Source organism: Aptenodytes patagonicus, chromosome 1, assembly GCF_965638725.1.
Source record: "Aptenodytes patagonicus chromosome 1, bAptPat1.pri.cur, whole genome shotgun sequence".
NCBI lineage: Eukaryota > Metazoa > Chordata > Aves > Sphenisciformes > Spheniscidae > Aptenodytes > Aptenodytes patagonicus.
The window spans coordinates 223,348,661-223,369,608 of record NC_134949.1 but is presented as its reverse complement, the minus strand read 5'-3'; the positions used below and the strand labels follow the sequence as shown (position 1 = coordinate 223,369,608).

Genomic DNA, 20,948 nt, shown 5'->3' with positions numbered 1-20,948 from the left:
TTTCCCCTCATGTCATGTTCCAAATATCATTTTTCAGAAAACTTGCACTGTATCCACAGAAGGCACTTTCTTCTCTGAGTTACTGCCTCAAACATTTTAACCCGATCCTTTCCCTTCTACTCAGAGTCTCAAAGCTTCCACCCAGAATATCTAAAGCTATCGCTGCTTTAGTTGAAGAGTTTGATGGGGTCACATGATGGTTTGAAAGCTGTGGTTGAGATTAATAGTGTGTTACAATAAACACAGTGAATAATGCAAAGCACAGAAACGATGGAGGAGGAAGTGGGGGGAGACATCTTCCGAGGCTATGCAGTTATTGGATGTTTAGTTTGAACGAACACACAGGTCAGAGCAAGACTTCTGGCATCTTCTCCCTTACAAATTAATCACTGGTTCACAGTGGCCAGCAAATTTCAGCTTATAAATAAAGTTGAAAGCCCCCAGGTCCTCATTTTAAAATGGAGACATATGGCTTGAAAACAGCTAATGGAACAAGCCTTCCCAAAGTTTGAGCTCATTCCCAACTGAGAGATCCATTTCACAGTAATAACACAACGCGGCCACGAGTACATGAGCATCAGACTTCCTTCCTGTATTTTATAATACTTCGCACTTCCACACCGGCTTTTATCTAGTGAATGGAAAAAGTTCTGAGGAACATCAGCTATGACTTTTCAAAGTGTAGAAGACACGCAACCCTGCGGGAACTGAGAGCACACACTGCCTCCTACAAGATCCTCAGCCATACAGACATCAGCTCAGAGATGGTACATACCCAGAAATAACAAGTTCAGTGCTGTGCACCCAGAAATCTGAAAAGGTTTAGAAAAAAGATTAGCTTACTCTCTGAAACCTGATGTCTGCAAGTATGGAGCCATAGGTCCGTTTTTGTCTACTCATTCACCATAGTGTAAACCATGGCTAGCTCCAGTAATATCATACAGATGAGGAAATAGTTTGGGAGGATACTGAAGCCAACGGCTTGCTATATCCTCCATTTACGATGGAGAAAAGCAAGGTTAAGTTTTTTAGCTGAGAAGCCTGTGGCAGAAACCAGAAGGCTGAATTCCTAGTACTCGCTCCAATCTCTGGACAACTCTGCCTTCAATGTTTTGTTCTTCTAACGCTGCCCAGAAGCATTTTTTTCACACAGAATCTGCTCCTTTGGGGGCTTTGTTTCACGTTAGTCACAAATCTCTCACTATAACCTGAGGTAGACCAAAACATTGGCAGTCCTGCAGTGAAAGAGCATCTAATGGGCCATAAATTAATGTTTCATTTCCTTTAATAGTGTAATGATTAATTCCTTCTTCAGAGCAAGATTTTGCTGCACATTTGATAGTTACACTATAAAGAAAGAAATCGGGGGTTTTAACATCGAAAAGGATCAAAGCCAGAACACTGCTATTTTTGTTTGTGCTCTTGTAGCTTGACTCTTCAAACAGATTTTTCTCCCCAATTTTGTAAAGAAAAAGGTAAAAAAACATCCATCTCGATGAGACCTTGAACAGCTTGTCAAGTTTCAACCCACAGTGAATTTTTACTGCAAATATAAACCTCTGAAAGTAGGGGTTTCTAATGGAAATGCTGACATAACCTTAACTATACCAATGCTGCTGTAATGCTCAGGTTACCAGGAATATTTCTGCTGCCAATTCAGTTTAACAAGTCTGAATGCATATAATTTGTTCCAGTTGTCTTTCCTCAGAGTGAGGCTCCTTTGTGCACACTTTGCAATGTGGCTTGCATTAAAAGAAAGAAAAAAACCCTACTCCTATGTAAATTCATATACACACTGATACGGTTTTATCACAGCTAAAAAGCTATAAATCTGCTTTAACTGATTCAGTGTGTTCCCTACTGGCCTGGAAAGGTGACTCATTTCATTGCTGCCCTTCACTGAATGTGACAATCATAACTTTGCTTTGTTCTCTTTGGGATATTCATTCTTTGCAAAAAATCACCCCTGACTTGTGTGTATTCATATTATCTACTCCTGACCAAACCTCCCCCTTTTTGAGCCGAAAGGATTTTAGCTGGGTCAGGATTTGACCCTCGTTATGCCAGGAATCTAATCCAAATGCCTCCCACCGATATCAGTGATAAGAATCTAGTCCTACGGCAAATGATTTGCTTCTCACCTTTAGCTCATCCTGAAGCCAAACAACTGCCAGGTTAAACAAATACTCTCAGGATGCAAAGTGAATTCATGGGGCAAGAGCTTAAGCGACAGCAAGGTAAGTGGGCACTTCTAGAGCTTCATGTCCTCCAAAAGACCTGCAGCTTGCACACTGAAATCTTTCTGATCTTTACTCCTGGTAGGAAGGGTGAAACAGGAGGAACAAAAACTCAACAAGACGGCTCCACTGCTCAGTGAATAGAAGCAGGAATAATTCATGATCTGATCCTCCTCATACCTGCCAGTTTACGTCTTACTTGATCTTCCAGGGTCTAAGAGGCAACAGCTGATGCTTGGGAATTCAAAACCTGAACCTTGTTGTCATCTTTACAACAGAGATAAATTTAGAGGAATGATCTGAGGACAAATTTGCAAATATGCCAGTGAATTTTTGTGTGGTTTCAGTGAGTTCAAGTAGATGACAACTGTGAAAATCAAGCCAAAACGACCAGATTGACGCTCGTAACTAACTTCTGAGGCTCCTATGGACCCATAGTCAGCCACAGCTCTTTCCACAATGAGTGGAAAAAGAGGATTCTCCTCAGGATGATACAGACCTTGATGGCCTGAAATGCCTCTAACTGAATTGAAAGCTTATGATTAATAAGTCTCTTGTATAGTTTTCTGACTAAAATTAAAAGGAGGAATTTGGGTCATGGTTTCTCAGGCTGAACTCTGAATATGTTCCCAAATTAGAGGATAAATTCAGTGAAAAATTATGTAAAACTGGTTTTCAAAGGACTTTTTTCTAAGCTCCTCTCCTACCACCTTTTTTTTTTTCAATCATTGCCACTGTTCTAAAAAAATGTTCTTTTATTAAAGAGTATTTTAAAACTATTGCTAAACTAAACATCTTTTTAAACCTTTCCTCCCCTTAAGATTTTTTTTCCCTGAACTTCTGAAACGTTGCGGGGGGGTGTGGTGGTGGTAAAGAAGTTTTAATAGGGAACACAATAATCCAAAGAATATTATTAATTTTTTAAGACACTTGCAAAATGATTGGCTATATCTTCCTATTCCTCAGTTTCCCTTCTTAATTATGAGTTACCATTAAAAGCAACACTGACTGCTAGTGGACTCTGCAAATCTCTGCTAAAGGATACAGAGATTAATTATTATTCTTACTTAACACGCTTGCTCAAATAGTAAAGAAAGAAGCAACAGAAAGCACTGTGCAAGGACAAAACACAGCAAGAGAATAGACCCTCCGTCCACAAACCTTTTTGGAAAGAAAAAAACCAAGCCTTACATAAAAGAAAACTGAATTTAATTGGGATTTATTATTAATTATTAGATGAGAAAAATATCAATTATTAAGATTACATTATCAAAGGTTCTTTTGCGCTCCTCAGTCAGATCCCTGAAAATTATCCACTTCTGAGAAGCCTTATATGATACCATTCTTTCTTTGAATGAAGAAGCTTTAATAGTCTGTGCCTTTTGGGCTCCCTGCTGCAGTTTGATTTCTCTGTGACTGTCTCTTCCATCCCAGTGTTGTAAACACCTAACCCTGTGCTTGAGCAGGACTCCTACAGGACAACTTATATGTCTGAAGTCAAACCTGAAGATCAGAGGAGTGATGCCCGATGCAAAAGCAGGCTGATGCTAAGTTCAGCCTTTCAGCTGGTCACACTGGGCTGCAGAATGAGTCTGAAAACAGCGGTCTCTGTGTGGCAGACTATGCAGCACCAAACACAGCAAGGATACTAAAGAAATAAACGCTGAGCACATACGTAGATAGATTAAAAACTTTCAGTAGAAAGCGCCCTGTATTTCTGGAAGGTGACTTCCTTTCAGATACTGAAGGAATCCAGCCATAGCAGCAGTAGTAGCAGATGATCTGGTCAATCACTCACTGTAAAGTGCCAGAAATCCACAATTTATATCAAATCAAACTATTTGAGAAAACATAAATAAGGCTGTAGTAATCCTCATCAGCCTTTTTGTGAAGGATTTATCTTCATAAATCTGGGCCAAACCATTTAATGAAAAGGTGGAAAGTTCCTTCTGAAGAATAGGAAAGGGAGGTAAATTAGAAATGGTGATTGTCTTCAACAGCTCAAGGCTGATCATTAAAGATAAAAAAATCCTAAACAGAAAATAGGACACATTCTTTAGGTTACAAATCAGGAGGTCTAGACTGGTCCAATTTAGTTAGAAATGAGAAGGAAGATCTCGTGGAAACCTACTGCTTCAAATTGTCCAGCACTCTAAACAAAGAAAAAGTGCATTAACTCCCTGACCACGGATTTTGTTGGCCAAGTGGCTCTCTCACGCACATGCCACTAAGCAGAAGCAGCATGTTGTGGTTTTTTGGGCTTCTGGGGACAAACTGGTCCTGATTTGGCCTGTTTTCCACTGAAAACAAGGATCCTATGGAAGTCGCACTTGTCTCCTAGGATCTGACCCTGGAATATTTATGTACGTACTCAGCACGGTTATCCCTCCTCCCCTCCACTGACAACACAATCTGTGCTTGAGGTGAGGGCTGCATTGTCCATGCTTCACACAACGCTGAACGCTCCTCTTGGAATTCAAAGTCTAATAATACTGTGAATCATGCCTACCTACCGTCACTCTCTCTCTACACCAGCAATGTCACTTTGGGTGACTGGCAGCGTGACCCTCCACTGCTGCTTTTTTTGTGAATAAATGCCATTAGTGGTAGCAAAGGAACAGGACTGGTTCCATCAGTGGGGAGCAACAAGAATTGTTGGAGTAGGGATGTATTTGAGGGAGAAGCCAAAGAAATTGGGGTACGCATATTCAGAAGTGGGTGGTAAGACTCCAAACTGTATTAGTTCCTTCCTACAGAGACTTTAGTAGATGTTACCTCCGGTGTCACCTAAGTAAAGTAATTTCTAAGACCAGAAAGTCAGTTTCAGCTATTCTTACAATTTTCTGGTATCTCCTTACTTCTGCTAGAATTAAATAAAAACCATGCCCTGGTCTCTGAAATTGTGTTTGAGAATATTAAAATGCCCAAAACAAGAGGTGATTTGGGATTTTGTGGCTCCCATCTGCAAAGGTTGTTTCAAATGTCTACATCCAGCCTTCCTGTCTGCCTGATACGAGCAACTCAGAGAAACACACCAGACCCCACAAAATGACAAAAGCACACTTCACATTGAATGCCTGCTCACTGATGAAGGAGCTGGAAGAAGTCACGCACTTCGGCTTTGACTACGAGGCAACACGGTCAGCGTTCTCAAAGGAATTTAGATGTCAGCTTTCCACAGATTTCATACATTTTTCAAAATCTGTTCTTTGTCACTCTGCACATCAGCTCCGCATGGGGATAACAGCCATTTCCCTATCTCACAGATGTGCTAAGCAGAGATGTACCTGCTAACGTCCCCAGTGCCACAGCTGCAGATGCTGAGGGAAGTGGACAGCAATGATCAGGCTGATGTGCTCTTCCTAAACACCGTTCCCTAAAGACACTCGATTTTTTTTATTTATTTATTTATTTTTCATGTTATTTACTGGTTCAAATGGAAGAGAGCTGCTGCCTCCGAGCCAATCACCAACCTCTACATCCACTTGGCTGGTGCTCAACCTTTCCCAGCCAGTCAGCATCCTCCCTACAATCCCACTGGCTCATGCTTCTCCTCCCATACCACTGTCAGAGACTACATGGATCGCTGTTCTGATCCAACACAGCATTTGTTAGATTCTTAAAACAATCGGATTAAAGATTGGGTGCCTTCAGACAGTTCTGGCTTCTCATCAGTCATATACATATATACCTACACACCAGTATATGCATACACTAACCGATGAGAAACCTGAAGAACTAATCAGTGTTTCTGAATGTCCACAAAGATATTCCAAAGCAGCCTACTTTTCAAATAGTGCTGAAATCCTCAAATCAGGAAATTTTAAGGTTTCTGAAAGGAAACATCCTGAGATGTTTGAGAGAGTTGGGGTTGTTTAGCCTGGAGAAGGGAAGGCTCCGTGCGGCCTTTCAATACTTAAAGGGACCTTGTAAGGAAGATGGAGAGAGACTTTTTACCAGGGCCTGTAGTGATAGGACAAGGGGTACTGGTTTTAAACTAGAAGAGGATAGATTTAGATTTGCTATAAGGAAGAAATTATTTACTATGAGAGTGGTGAGACACTGCAACAGGTGGCTCAGAGAAGTTGTGGATGCCCGTCCCTGGAAGTGTTTAAGGTCAAGTTTGACTGGATTTTGAGCAACTTGATCTAGTTGAAGATGTCCCTGCCCACGGCAGGGGGGTTGGACTGGATGACCTTTAGAGGTCCCTTCCAACCCAAACTATTCTATGATTCTATGAAATGGAGACATTCACATCCTAGTTACTTTGGGTAATTTTAGGTAAAATAAAAAGTCTTCTGGAGTTGACATATATAAAAACAAAAGCAAAAAGGTCCACGTTTGAAAAGTCTTTTTTTCCTTAAAGTTAAGTACCTGCTGATAGTATAGGTACAGTAAGAATTGTGGATTTTTAATGTTCTAAATTACTTTTACCTTATAAGTAAAAAAACCCCAAACAATGGCTTGTAATACATCCAACACAAAATTAAAAGCCCTAAAAGATGCCTGCATAATTATATACTTATTAGTTTGTTCCAGCCTTCATTTGAAATTTTAGCTGGACATTTTCCTGGAAGTGTAGAAATAATATTATGGACATTATTACCTTTCTGGAATGAACGATAGATATCTTAGATAAAGAATAGCCTACTGTATCTTCAAAAAGTAGCATGTTTCTTAAGTTCCATGTGCATTATATTTGCAATTTACATGGGGATTTGTAACAGTGGTGCTGCTCCCTGGGTGTTACTTACTTTGGATGGACTTCTCTAAGGCTGAGTTTACACAGCTGTGGAAGGAAAACCTAGCCACAATCAATTAAAAAGTGCAACACAAATCCTTTGGACAGCATTCTCAGCCTGTCCTGCTGTTGGGACAGCTACTATTCTCCGAGAATGAGTGCTCTAACTGTATTAAACTTAGTCCTAACCAAAATAAGCTTTTACTAATTTTCACCATTTAAGGAACATAAAGACCTGCCTTTGTCATTTAAAGTTTAAGCTAACTGAGCCTCACAGAAACAGAACATTAAGGAACTAAAGCAATTAAATCCATTTACAGAGGTTGGAAGAGTCTCTGGGTTTTAGACATGATGGGCTTGTATGGTCTGTGCTTCTTATTCCTGTGAACTCTCAGATTATGGGTTGATAGGTGGCATACTAAGTCACCTTTGTTTTCCTCCTGATAGCAGAGTGACGCTGAGCTGATCCTAACAGGTCACCAGTGTGCTGGCATTACCTGCACTTCTGATTACTGAACAACTGGGATAAGCACACAAATGAGACCCCAGATGCCCGGTCTTTATGTGGGACATATTTATTACCAACCTGCTGAATCCTACACACAAAGAAGGCCTCGGGGAATGTAGTATGTCTACAAGCCAATGCAAAAAGCACTGAGAAAAAAGAGGATAAATAAGCAGGCAGCTGAAAAGCCTGAAGTCTAACTAACTCACCAGCACATCAATAATACAATAATGTCATCAACCCACTGTGGACTCGGAACAATGCTTTTTCTGTTGTTCCGCTAATTAGTAAAAGACGAGATTAAGGTCTTTCATCTCACTTGCTTTCTCTTTTTTTCCCTCTTTTTACCTGGAGTGTGTGTGTATGTGTACATATATATTCCCTAAATGAACAAAGATAACGTACATACATTATGATGTTGAAAACATGAGGTGGAGTGTGAGTTTGGCTTTATTTCAAACAAGAGGGTCATCTACATGATTTCAGATTTCAATGTACTGCAACTGCAAGGAGTCAGATGAGAGAGTGTGTGTGTGTGTGTGTGTGTGTGTGTTACAGGGTGGGAGGGGAGGGGGGAAGCTGAATAGAGGATATGAATTTTAAGCAGTTTCCTGATGAATACGACACTGTATTTCCCCTTACTCTCCTTAGGATGACAACTCAGAGGAGATAACCTTCTCCTTTGAAAAACCCTGAAGGGAAAGTTTGTTTTTACCATAACAAATGCAACAAAAGAAAAGAAGAGGGAACCTGGGAAAGAGAGGGGGGGGACACAAATTAAATGTCAAACTTTCTCTCCTTACTTGGAGATAACAGCATACTAGGAAGCCTTCTTAGAAGCTTAACATAAATGGAATTAAGCTGTTGCCAGCTGCAGTAAACCTCTCTCTCACCTTTCTTTCTCTCTTTCAAGATATCTTTGAATGCCTTCTCCTTCGTCATAAATCAGACCTGTGAGTAATTATCACTCAAGCCGGATGGCAGCAGCCTGAGTGGCCACTGCTATTCCACTGCTGTAATCTGCACTTCGTCAGGTTACACTACCCTTGATGAAATTTCACATTTCTTTGCCAATGAGTGTTACCTCTCCATTTATGACTCATTGTCTTTGCAGCAGAGAGCTGTGAATCTCATTCCTCTTCTTGAAATTTCTTCAAGCAGCACGGTCCGTCCAGCGGTGCTGAGCACCCTCAGCTCCCGTTCCGGGAGTCTCAGAGCATCCCAGAAGCATGGGGTTGTTCTGCTGCCTCAAATACTTACCCTGAGGGCATCGCTCAGCGCCTCTGAGGGAGATGTGGATGCAGACACCCTCCTCTGGCCTCTGAGGCTGAGCACACAGCGCTGATGCCACTGTCACAACTCACAAGGAAACTCTGGGTTTTCGGCATTCCCTTTTCCATCCGTGCACCCCTTCGGTGACAGGTTTCTGACAGTGGCGGGAGCCTCCAGGCCGCTCTCAGCTGTGCGGGCCCACGGCGGTGCGAGCCCACCTGTCCGCCCTCCCCTCAGCCCTGCACCCCGCCAGCCCCTGGGCTGCACCTTGCCGCCCTCACAAGAGAAGGGGGGTTCTTTGGTGAGTCTTTCAGGCAGGAGGAAAAAAAAGCCCCAAAGAAAACCAAAATCCCCCCCCCAAAAAGGGAGGGGGCTCCCACCGTCAACTCGGGTGAAGTTTCTGAGCTCTGCCCAGGTACCACAGTGGGCAGCTTGTCCCTCACCACTCTCACACAGCAACACGCACAGCAGCCAGCACAAACCTTCCCAACGCTGCATTTTTCAGCCTTTATAAAGTAATTCCCCCCCCCCCTTCATCCCCCTCCCCAGTATTATTATTTCTTTTTTTAAAACAAAATTCCAAAACCAACCCAAAGGGCACATCCGCACCCCCAGCCAACCTCCGTCCCCGCGCACGGCTGTCAGACGAGCAAGAAAAGTAGGTAGAGAGAGAGAGTCACTCACCGTTGGCGGCGACACAGAGGTTTCCAGAGCCACTTTTAACTAAGAATGAATTAGGGACAAACTCTTCCTCAGAGTCAGAGTCCGCGGCCGGCTGGGCCGCGCCGTTGCCCAGCAACCGCCCCGGGCCCTCATTGGCCGGCGGCGAGGGGGGAGGGGAGGGGGACTGCTCGGGGGGGGTGGAGGAGGCGGACGAACAACGCAGGGGAGGACCTGCGGGCCACAAACACACACGCACACACACAGAGAAAAGGGGGGAAAAAAAAGACAAAAAAAGAGAAAATAAACAAAAACCGGCAAAACACAGACAGAGAGACAAAAAAGTTGAGCCGGGGCACGAGGGATAGGCCGCCCCCCCCCCACCCCCCGCCCGACGCCTGCCCCAACGGGGCAGCCCTGCCTGAGGGGCGGCCGACTGCACGTATCTGCCCGCCGGCCGCTCTGAGGGGACTGCCGCTGTCCTTCGGGCGGTGACCGTCCGTTAAAACTCATACCCATCGGGGTCTTTTTTACGATTTTGGCATCGGAGGGAGCCCCTGGTGCGAGATGGGCTTCGTGCCATAAAGCGGGCACTCGCTGTCAACGAGGCCAAACGTCGATGCCGGGCTGCATTGTACTACAGGAAAAGTTTTGCCCGATTGTGAGGTATTGTGAGGTAAATTATTTCAGATTTCATGTGAAAAGGGTAAAGTCCTTTTGGGGATTGGGTTTAACCGTTCCCTTATCGAGTTCATAAGGCAAACAGCCTGAAACCTGTCTTACACGGGCAGAAGGTGGAGGAGAGAGCCAGGCATCATAGAATCACAGAATGGTTTAGGTTGGAAAAGACCTTTAAGATCATCGAGTCCAACCGGTAACCGAACACTGCCAAGTCCACCACTAAACCGTGTCCCTAACCAACACGCTGATACAGGGCAGAAGCAAAGCTCAGTGCAGTGTCATTTCATTGATTAAATAATGAGAAATGCAGCAGATTAGGTTCTTTTAGATAATATTTTACATAAAGCTGCACCTGATCAAGGAAGAGCTTCTACTGACTGCAAGGAAATTGGATCACGTATATGGAGGTTAAGTAGATCCAATTTGAAAGGCATACTGTAAATAATTAATGGTTATCAGGGTCGTATTCCAATCAGATTTTTAAACAAAATGGGGAAATCAGAAACCCCAAACTGGTGAAAAAACTATCAGGCAAACGCGGAGGTCAGATATGTGCAGTACATCAATAAAAACGGGGAATGTGAACACAGACATATAATAGGTTAAAATACAGGACAGTGCATTTAACATGAGCTTTTCCCCTTGATACATTTGATCTGAAAGTCATAATGATTAATCTCCCACATTTTCCCAAATACTGAAATGTTACCATGCAAAACCATCAAAATAAAAGAATAACAGCACAAGGAAACTAGCAAACTTAAAAAACGATCTGTTTCTAAAAAAACACATTTTGAACATAACATAGCACACAACATAGCTGTACAATATTTCTTACTAAACACAACATGAACACTTTAGAAAAGGACACAAACCCAAAACAATAAAGCGGGTTTAACATTTAAATCCCCCAAAGCTGGTTCTGCCAAGTTTCTTTCCACCTTGGTCATCAGTTTTTCTCATTATAAGCCCTTGGATGTCACCTCCCTGGCATATGCAGATCTTATAAATTGCTAATTATAATCAGAGCAGAAATTGGGGTGTCGGAGGCAAAGCCTGGGAACCGGGGAGAATGTACCTGTGCTCAGAGGCACTCAAGTGACTGTGGTCACCCAAAGGAGAAGCTAACCTTGGTAGAGAGCCTACGCTTTCTTGCATGAACTGCAGTCTGTGCAGCATGCAGACTGCGTGCAGGAAGGTGTGAGCCCTGTGTGTTTTGCTATGATCAGCAGTGGAGTCGTCTGGGTCTCGTTCTTTCTGACAACCCTCCAGACAGAGAAGTTCCTCCTTTAGGAATGCAGCTTTTAAGGAATCTGCAGCCCACTTCACACTCCCTGACCCTTTTTACCCTGCCAAGGCTATAACCTTCCCATTGTGTTAACTACCGGTAGGAGCTGGAGAGAGACAGCAAAAAAAGGGAGCATGTGCAAGTGGATGAGCACTGCTTTCCCCGTCACAGACCCTGACATGCAAATGGAGATTAAGCTCCAATTCTGATGTGCTCTTGAAGAAGCAAAGTCTACTCTGTGTCATCCTCTTTGTTGCAATGGAGACTTGATGAGCCCTGACATGTAATAAAGTTTAAATCATGACTTTGATTTGCTATGCATTTGTTACAAAACAGGATGATATGTATTTCTAATACCGTTTAGTCAGAGCCTGAATTGTAGCGTGTTGATGAGTGAAATGGAAAGAAAGTGTTAAACCTAGGTCTTCCTATAGACCCATACAGTTTTTCAGTGTACTTTGTAACTGGAGGACACATTTTTCCAGCCATTGAGAGAGACAAATTAGATAAAAAAATTATTTCAAGCCTCTGACTCATTTACCCAAAGACCAGTAAAAATGCATAAAAAAGAGGTTAATGGTGTGACTACGCCTGACAAAAAAAATTGTGTGGTAAATGACCGTAGACCCCCAATGCTCTCGCTGTGTTTTGGTCAGACAGCACACTTGGCATGTCTATACATGAAGTCTGCAGTCCAGACATAAAGACCAGGAGCAGAATGAGCTGAATTTGGAATCATAACCTTAAAAGCAAAATGTCAGTGCTTTTGTTAGCCCACATCAGAAACTTTCTGCCATTTCCACATGGCTGCAGGTTGGGTTTTTGGTATGGGCTTTCCCCATCTCACAGTATTGCAATTTTGGCAAGGATAAAAGAAAAATAATGAATAAAAACCAAAACCAAAACCTCTTTAATGAAAACTTTGGATTTTAACCAACTGCACCATTGCAGAGTGCACACGAGAAGTTCCTGTGGGCTTTTATGGTCGTTACGTGCACTTCCAGCAGTGCATGAGCTGACCTTTACAAGGGAAGGTTCCCCAAGAATTGCACATACTAACCACGTTACTGAGGGCTGCGCTGCTGTGAAGGGCACTGGCACATACAACCGTGTTCCCTGGAAAATACCCTTTCGGGCACGCAACGCTGGGATGGACGCAACAGGAGATTTTGCAAGCTGCTGGATAGAAGGCGCGCACTAGTCAGCTGTGCTGACAACATCCAGTTAAAATGCAGGGGGAGCAAAGCGATACCTTCCTTTTTAACACGTCAACAACTCTATTTGTGAGACAAGGGTGTCTTAAGTTGTGGATCCTTTAAGAGAATTGCCTCCTTTTCTCTGCTTGGACAGAAAACCAAAAATTAAATGTGACCTTTTCACAAAAAATAAACTGAGAGCGAGACGAAAGATACAAGTTCGTATCCTTCTCAGACAAGTACCTCATTGAATTTACTGCGACTGCAGGTCCAAGTAAAACAAGCAGGATTCGGCCCATAAACTTTCATTCCAGCTGCCAGAACAGAATTTCTAATTGATTAGTACAAAATGGATTCGCAGCAATACTGGGTTGCTATGGAACCTGAGCAAGTAGGCCAAGTCACTTTGCGGTATGTGCTGTTTCTCCTTCAAAAATACAAAACAGAAGGACTAGATAACACATTCATTATGCACACTCTTGCAATTTGGAAGCTAACTCAAAGGAAAACAAAACGGATTCCAAGTATGGGCCCCTTGGCATCAATTTGTAACAATCTTATATATCCACTTCCAGGGAACAGTCAAAATTATGTTCTTTGGACTTGAGGCAGGAATAATATGTGTTGAATGTCTCTGTATGAATGATACGTTATTTGCACATATTCAGAGGAAAACAGAACATAAACTTCTATTTTATCTATGTGTCAGTTTTTCAGATTAAGATTAAAAACAGGGGAAGGTATGTTACAGTCTCTGGTAGATTTATGAAAGTGCTTAGGAAACACAAACTTTGGAAATAGGTTAACACAAAAAATCTGTTTCCCAGCTTAACTAAGGAACTCTGCAAAATTCAGGCAACCGCTTTAAATTTAGGGAAGAGACAACCAGAGCAGACTCTAAATAGTTAGGGGAAAGTAAGACAAAAAATAAACAAGCCTTCAGTTTATACTACACATTTGGCTGTAATATTTCAGAATACTGTGTGTTTCTAGAATTACTCTGTCTCTTGCAGGATTTGGCCTTCAGAGATCAAGAGCTGATTTAAAACGGGTGTATTCATGCTAGTGTGAATAGAAGTGTTGCCAGGAATACAGAACACTCAAGGAGATACTTTTAAATGAAGGACAGTAAATTGTTTCATAGACTATATTCAGTGGATTATACTCATATGTTTACAATTTGTCCCAAAAGAGGTGAAAAAGTGTGGATATACAAATGCTGACTTTTCAGAGAACTGATACCACAACGCAACAGGGTTTAATAGTGTTCAATATATCCAGAATGGTATTATCTGCAGCCAATAAATCATTATTATCAGCTTTTTTCCCATAGTACCTTCTTCTATCAAGCTTCAACCAAGAATCTTTAAGAGCTTTACAAGTATTGAGTATGTAAGATTTGAAATACTGTTATCAGATCTGCTGGGATCTGTTATCAGAGTGGCTGATAAAATTAGATTGTCTGGGGAGCAGATTTACACTTCTGACAGGTAAGGAAGCTGAGGCACAGAGGTGAAATAATTTGATTCAAAATGCTGTTGTTTCCTGTATCTGCATACTGTATCTCTAGCCACTGAAATAGTCTGAAAGGCTGTTTGCCACACTCAAAAGTATTTTAAATTAGCAGAATTCCCACCATGGAGGAAGGACAGGGGAAGGCGGGCGGGAGTACTGTCGTCGCGATTCCCTCAGTACAGCAACTACAGTAGTTCTCACGTAAGAACTTTTGCATTAAGTCATGCCACTGAGAACGCTTAGCCTTTATACAACCTTAACATCGGAAAGTTTCTAACAACGGCACCAGTAGTGGTAAGCACCATTACAAGCAGAAGTACATCACAACACAACTCTGGCCTTTAAGATGTAGGGCACTGGTATGCATCGTGGGTTCATAGGAAGGCTGTGTAAGTGATAGCGGAGTGTATTCTGTAGTGTGCTGGCTGGGTGTATTATCCTGTCAAAAGAAAGAGAGTGTAAACAGATGCACTTCTTTTTTTGTCTTCCCCTCACTTTGCACAGTGGTTTTGAGTGATTTTTATTGACATCGAAACGAAATCTTATTGATCTACATTAAAACTGTAGCTAGTCTTGCACTGGAGAAAACCATGACCTGCTTACACAACGAAAACGCTTAGGTACCTCTGTCTGATAAAAGAAAGAAATTAATAAATAAATCTAAAACGCAGGCAATTTCATTCCACACCATATCTGATTGATTAAAACCCCACAAGCATGAAGCAGTACTGCAGGGCTGAGATCTTCTTACGTGGAAGAGCCATATTTGAAAGGTGACAGGCAGAGTGGGCATCAGGACATCCCCAGGCAGCACCTCTGAGATGGATTGCTGACAACACACGGGACAAGGTGGGAAGGGCAGTGCCCTGCCCGCTTGGCCGTGTTCAGTTCCCTGCAGAATATAAAAGGCAGTGATTTGCTCCACTAGTATTTCAGGGCATCAGAGATCCTGCTGGGTTGAGGAGGGGAGTGGGAGAATATCTGGCATTTTGCTTTTCACGGTGAAGGGGAACATATTATTTGAAGACAAGCCCTGATTATCACATGGTAAAAGACTGCTTTCTTAGCATCCAGGAGCCTTGATCCCTCAGAGCTGGAGAAAGAGGGAATTTTCCTAAGGGACAGGCAGCATTCATGCCTTTCCTGTGGACAGCATAAAACACCTCTGGAAAAAGAGCAAGCTGAACTAGCTGTCTGGCAAAACATGTCAGTGGATCATAGGAGTAAGGAATTGTTGTGCAGATTTATTGCTGTTCTTTAACAATAGGTGGTCACAATATTGCTAGTTCAACAGGGAATATATATCTTGTGTTTAGAATTGATTAAAAAAGCAGTCTTGGAAAACTACTCTTAGTTATTTATATTTCCTGAATTTCCACCTGCACTTATGTTTATTTTATTTAATTTAATTTTGTGTGTTTGATTTATAGCTATGGAGCCAGAGGGGAAAATAAATGAAATAAAGGGGACAAATGAATATCATCTTAACAAGAAAAACCTGGGCAGCTGCCATGTCACCAAAATTAAGAAATGAGTAGTTTGGCCTCGAAAATGAGAAATAATCACATGTCCTGTATGAAGACTGGCATATTGGGAAAAAAGGGCCATGCAAGGTTAAGAAGGAATGAATAAATTCACCTGGACTGAAATGGAGTATGAAGAACATATGTTACATGGACTTCACCAGCCCTGTGGGTGATTTGTGTTACTCTTCCAAATTGTGGTTTTTCCCTCCCCTGTGCTATGAAGAGATGCAATGATTTTCTTTATCCGTTTGCCAGGATGGTGTCTTTTCTATCGAGGAAGTCACGAAGTCACTGTCAGCAGGAACTCCGGAACATTCTTGTTTGAACAGGGCAGACCGTGGGCAGACCTTCCTCTGGGTGGAAAACACGTAGAAGGGCTGTGGCTCTGTGAGGGGCGATGTGATGCTGGCACCACAACCGTATGCCTGTTATCTGCCTCTGTCCCAGCACAGATCATGGACTGAGTGTTTGGGCCTTATGCAATTATTCCCCAAATGAAGCAGAAGGTAGAAAGGGACAAGAAATAACCCAGACCTCAGATCTCCTTTCTCCCAGCTCCTGAGGTTACTAACCTGACCTGAAACAGCAGAAAACAATTATCTATTGAGCAAGATGGAGAGGAGCAGGGAGGAAATTGTTCCCTTCTGAAATGCAGTTGCTCCAGGGCTTGGGGTGCTCTGGAGCAGCACAGCCGCACTTACAATTTTTTGCCAACACAAGAAAATAATACGGCAGATTTTCAGAAAATTACACGGGCAATTGCCTGAGCCGGATACTCAGCTTTCTCATTTGTAGGCACAACAGTAGAAACAGATTGTGTAAGTTAGCTACACGATTTTCTGAAACATCAGTCTCCAAGGCTGAGATCGTGCTGTTATTCAAAAGCACAGGCAGGTAATGTAATTTCCAAATATATGGGAGATTGCTTGTATCTCTTTCAAAATCAAAGAAATAAGGATCGAGAAAGAAAGACTCTCTTCTGATAGAGGCAGTATAAACAATCCTAATCACCACAGAATATTTACATCATTCCTTGTGAAATATTTACGCAAGTAATTCGCATCATCTAAATTTTTAAGGGAAATGCAAGCCCCTAATTATGGATCAGCATTACAAAAGCTTGTGCAGCTTTACTCAAACCCAACTTGTAAAGGAATAATGTAATCAGTAGGAAGGCTGATGAGCTGCCCGTGAAATGGCCTCTCTCAATCTGACACTAATGCTCTATCTGATCCAAAACACCCAATGTAAAGTAAGAAGTTCTCTGCAAATGATTACATGCAAATCTTCCAAAAGGTCCATTTTCCTTTATTTGAACACCAGACTGTAGGCTTTGTAGAAATCGCTTTCTCTAAGCTTAATGCTAACAAAAAGGTTTACAGTAGCCTTGCAAAACTTTTCCTGATACGCTTGGTCAAGGCAAAGAACCCTTTCATATTCCTGTTACCCTCGCAGGGAAGAGTTACTATACATGGGCCATTGCAAGACTTTTTCACCTGCCCCAGCAAATAACATTTACACAAATATCTTGCAGGGTGGTTGGCACTAGTTTTCTAAAATTAACTTCTGAAGTAGTGCCAGAGGAGTCAAAACTGTGGAACACTAGAAACCAACCAAAATTGCGTGACATTAGAGCCCACCTACCAGGGAGCAAAACTAACTCATCCTATAGCCAAAGCACCAAAAAATCCGCAAGTTCAGCTCATGATCAGTGATACACTTTGGGACCTTCCTGACCGGCGTGGATGGGGTTTACATACATTGTATGTCAAACAATACATGGCGAGGCAAACTATGCTGTTAAGGAGTAAAATGGGTATTTCCCCCCGTTAACTAGACAATCACAAAGGAGCATCACTTGAAAGGAACGAAGGTTGCAGTTGTTAAAGAGAAATCCGGGACTTGTTTGGGGAAGCGAAAGGATAGCGTGACATCGCACAGCATAGTCACTATAGGGTCTCCCTGCAGTCAGGGGAAGTACAGCCTTATCTTTCAGAGGCCGCTTATCCTGTCTGCAGTTTGAGTTGGAGTGTCTTATTTCTCTCCATTGATTATACCGGGAGCCTTGGGTGATCCTAACTCAGGTTCGTAAGCGAAGGTGGCATGAACCCTGGGCTTGATGTCTAGAACCTGCCTGAAGATAAGGCAATCTCACTGAGACGTTTTTGGCAGTGATATTTCGGTTTGCTCTGTAATACCTAAGGCCCCATCATGTGTGCAGACTTCACACTTCCCTTCCAAGCTCATAGGCAAAGGTGCTATACAGTAGCAATGGAAGTGGAGACTAAATGCGTAGGCAGCTGGAGATAAAAGTTGCAGTGAAGGAGAACATTGAAGCAATTATATTTTATGCTTCCCTTGGGAAGAAACATAGTCTGCCTGAGTAAGAACAGTCCAAGGAAAACATACGGCTGCAGATCTCTGGAGCGTGACAAAGGGGTATCAAAGTTATACTGCAGTGAGAATCCAACCGGTCTATCCATAATCTCTCTGGGGAGGAAATTTGGGGTGCGAGGAATGTTGCCTAAATAAAGAGGTTATATCTCTTTCTCTTTTGGTTAAAATTACTTTTGGCTTTGGATTTCTGCACTACATAAAACTAATGAACTTACTTGTTTAGCCTCTTATACTTACTGGGACAATTTCCTCCCGATCCCACTCTTTATCTCCATTAGGGTTGGATGCTTGCATCCCTAAAATTGTATGGAAGTCATTTTCCAGTGACTCTTATTTCTTATATTCTAGGCAATCTCCCTTAATTTTGGGAAGACCTTTTTTCCTGTGCACGATTTCAAACAAAGCAAACAGTCTCCCTTCAACATGTAAGAGTCATGGTTCAGAAGATCATTCTCTTTCTTCAGCTGAGAAAAGAGATCAAGGCAACCTAGTGCTAAAAGACTCTTCTTAGATGGGTTTCTAAAGGGATCTGATGAAGGAGAAAGGTTATTTTCCATAGCAGTTTCTTTCTGTGGGCTAGCCCTGGGGCTTTGGAGTTGAAAACAGTAGAAAGTGTGACGCTCCTGCACAAGGGGAAGCAGGATGGCTGCACCAGAATGACGCTGAGCCTGAGTTAATGTGCTCTAGACACAAGCAGCAGGGCATGGTGCCATGGTAAAGGGGCTGCACCCCCCGCTAGTGCCTCTGCACAACGCTGTGCTGCGGACGTGCCAGCCTGCAGGACCCCTAGGTCTGTCTCTCTGCGCCCAGGTCGATGGTGGGTGTAATTCCTTTCCCTTCGACGCTGGGAGGGACCTGCTGTGTAACCTGGGGAAGAACTCTTCAGACCTGTCTGGTCTGGTCCCTATGCATTGGACTCTCATTTGACATCCACCTCATGCTCCCCCAGGAATGCATTTGAACCTTGCACATACCCTGTGCCTGGCACAGCTCAGTAAAAGATCAGACCTATCCTATGTCTTCCAGTAATTTACATCTTTTTTGTCTATTTATTCTGCAGGCTTTTTGAGACACAGGCTGCTTCTCCTTGTATGCATGTGAAGCTAGCAAAACAGCAGGACCTTGATCTTGTGTTTGGCCATTAGGTGTTCTTGCAATGCAAGCTGTAAGAGTAGGGAAGTTGTGCTCGAGTAGCTGTAATTATTGTGGAGGAGAGCTGTTCACAATGTTCTGCAGGCAGTGAGAGGCTGAGAGCGTCCCTTTGCTACAATCTGAAGGCAGGACAAGTGCTACATTTCCAGGGAGGTCGAAGTGAAGACCTCATACTTACTGAAAAGCTGCGAAGAAGCTGTGCAGCCCCCATTGCTCTAATCCAAAGTTTCCCCTTATAAACCTGCACTTCAGCTTTGTTTTCCCGTAAAACTTCCCAAATTCTAGCTAAGGCAAAGAGCCAAAATATAGCTATACTTCTGTAGGTGATACTCTTCTCTCCTGGGAAAGATTTGCAGTCAATGGTATTGCCCAAGAAGGTAATGCAGGAATATGACAGTATTATGCCAGAAAAAAATGGTGTTGAACAAAAAATTCTGATTTGCTTAATGTTTGTTTCAGGCCTAGAACAACATTAGCAAGTGAAGAGCAACAGTCACCTGCAAGAAAAAAGGAAATCGGTAGAGGCAAAGTTTCAGGTTATTGAATGGCATTTCCAGTCCAAAAATGGGAACAATTATTTTTCCTCCAAAATGACTGTATGTCTTTCAGCAGACAACAAACCAACTTGCAAATGCAATAGCAAGACTTCAGAAAATTTGAGACATCATTGATGTTATTGTTTTTTTCTCCAAAGCCTTGATTAAGATCTTTAAAGCTGCAATTTGAATACCTTAATCATTGCTTTACTGACTTCTGCCCTATAAGAAAAAAATCTTTACCTTCACTTTTGTTCAGTTCCCTGCTCAGTGAAAAACCTGAAATTCTTCAAGGTGCTATACAAAGAAAGGTCCCAAATAAGAGAGGTTTTCTGGGTCAGAGGGAAGGTAATGATAATTCAAAACACATAAAAGGCACATGGGGATTATTTGTAAAAAAAAAAATAAAATAAAATCTCAGTAGTTCGGAGAAGGATTCACAGCAGTGTGGGCTATAAGCAGTAGAGCTAAATACAGGGACAAGTATACCCGCGGTCTCATTCACTTAACAGTCTGTCTGTCTCTCATTCCCCCAAACTCTGTCTGTTTTTCTGAGGGATAGTAAAGGAGTTGGTTATCTTCAAGAAAAAGCCATTTTAGAAAGATGAGGGCGGTATTAGAAAAGAATCCAGTGCTTGGAAATACGGCACTTGAACCCATGTAAAAATGTGCTACAAGCTTTGCCATAACAGAACAAACTACTGCTCTACCTGATCTACCAACCTTTCCCCATCGCTGGCTAATTCCAGCCGTGCAGTGCTCCCATAAGGCAATTAATTACGCCCTGTGGTATAGGGAGAAATCTCTTTCTGATGCTACATAGTAATCGAAGTTATGCAAGAAAGCAAGATGACTAATAGTCCTTATTTTTTTCTTGACTGTTGAAACAGTATGTGCTCTCTGTATTCCAACTCCTTGGTAGTTATTTTTCTCAGTCTAAGGCGTTTGCCCCAAAACTCACATGTAACAGGTGGTTTCACATACTTGCCGTGAAATATATCCTGCTTTCCTTTTTTAAATATAATGGTTTTGATCATGATGAAATGCTAACGGGAGCAGAGAATCCTTATGTTTTGGGTGATGAACAGTCCTTGTTGGTTATCTTGTCCATCTATGAGGTAGTTAATCACTGTAGCATAGAAGTCCCTTCTATAACAAGTCTAATTTTAAATTCCTGATCAATTAGGCTGGGCAGCCTGTTTCAGAGTCTTAGAGGTCTAACAACGCCCACTCTCAGATGTG

At 42.4% G+C, this 20,948-nt stretch overlaps 1 protein-coding gene across 7 annotated transcripts in view; it reads right to left on the bottom strand.

Annotated features, from left to right (window-relative positions):
* The window catches only part of TENM4 (teneurin transmembrane protein 4), a 624,775-nt gene that overhangs the window by 264,136 nt on the left and 339,691 nt on the right, over positions 1-20,948 (bottom strand). Inside the window, exon 5 of one of the 7 annotated variants that reach the window (XM_076328432.1) lies at positions 9,440-9,649. The exons of the other annotated variants lie outside the window; for them this stretch is intronic. Within the exon in view, the coding sequence (XP_076184547.1) occupies positions 9,440-9,649 (210 nt within the window). The remainder of the gene's footprint in view (positions 1-9,439; positions 9,650-20,948) is intronic. 7 annotated transcript variants of the gene reach the window in all.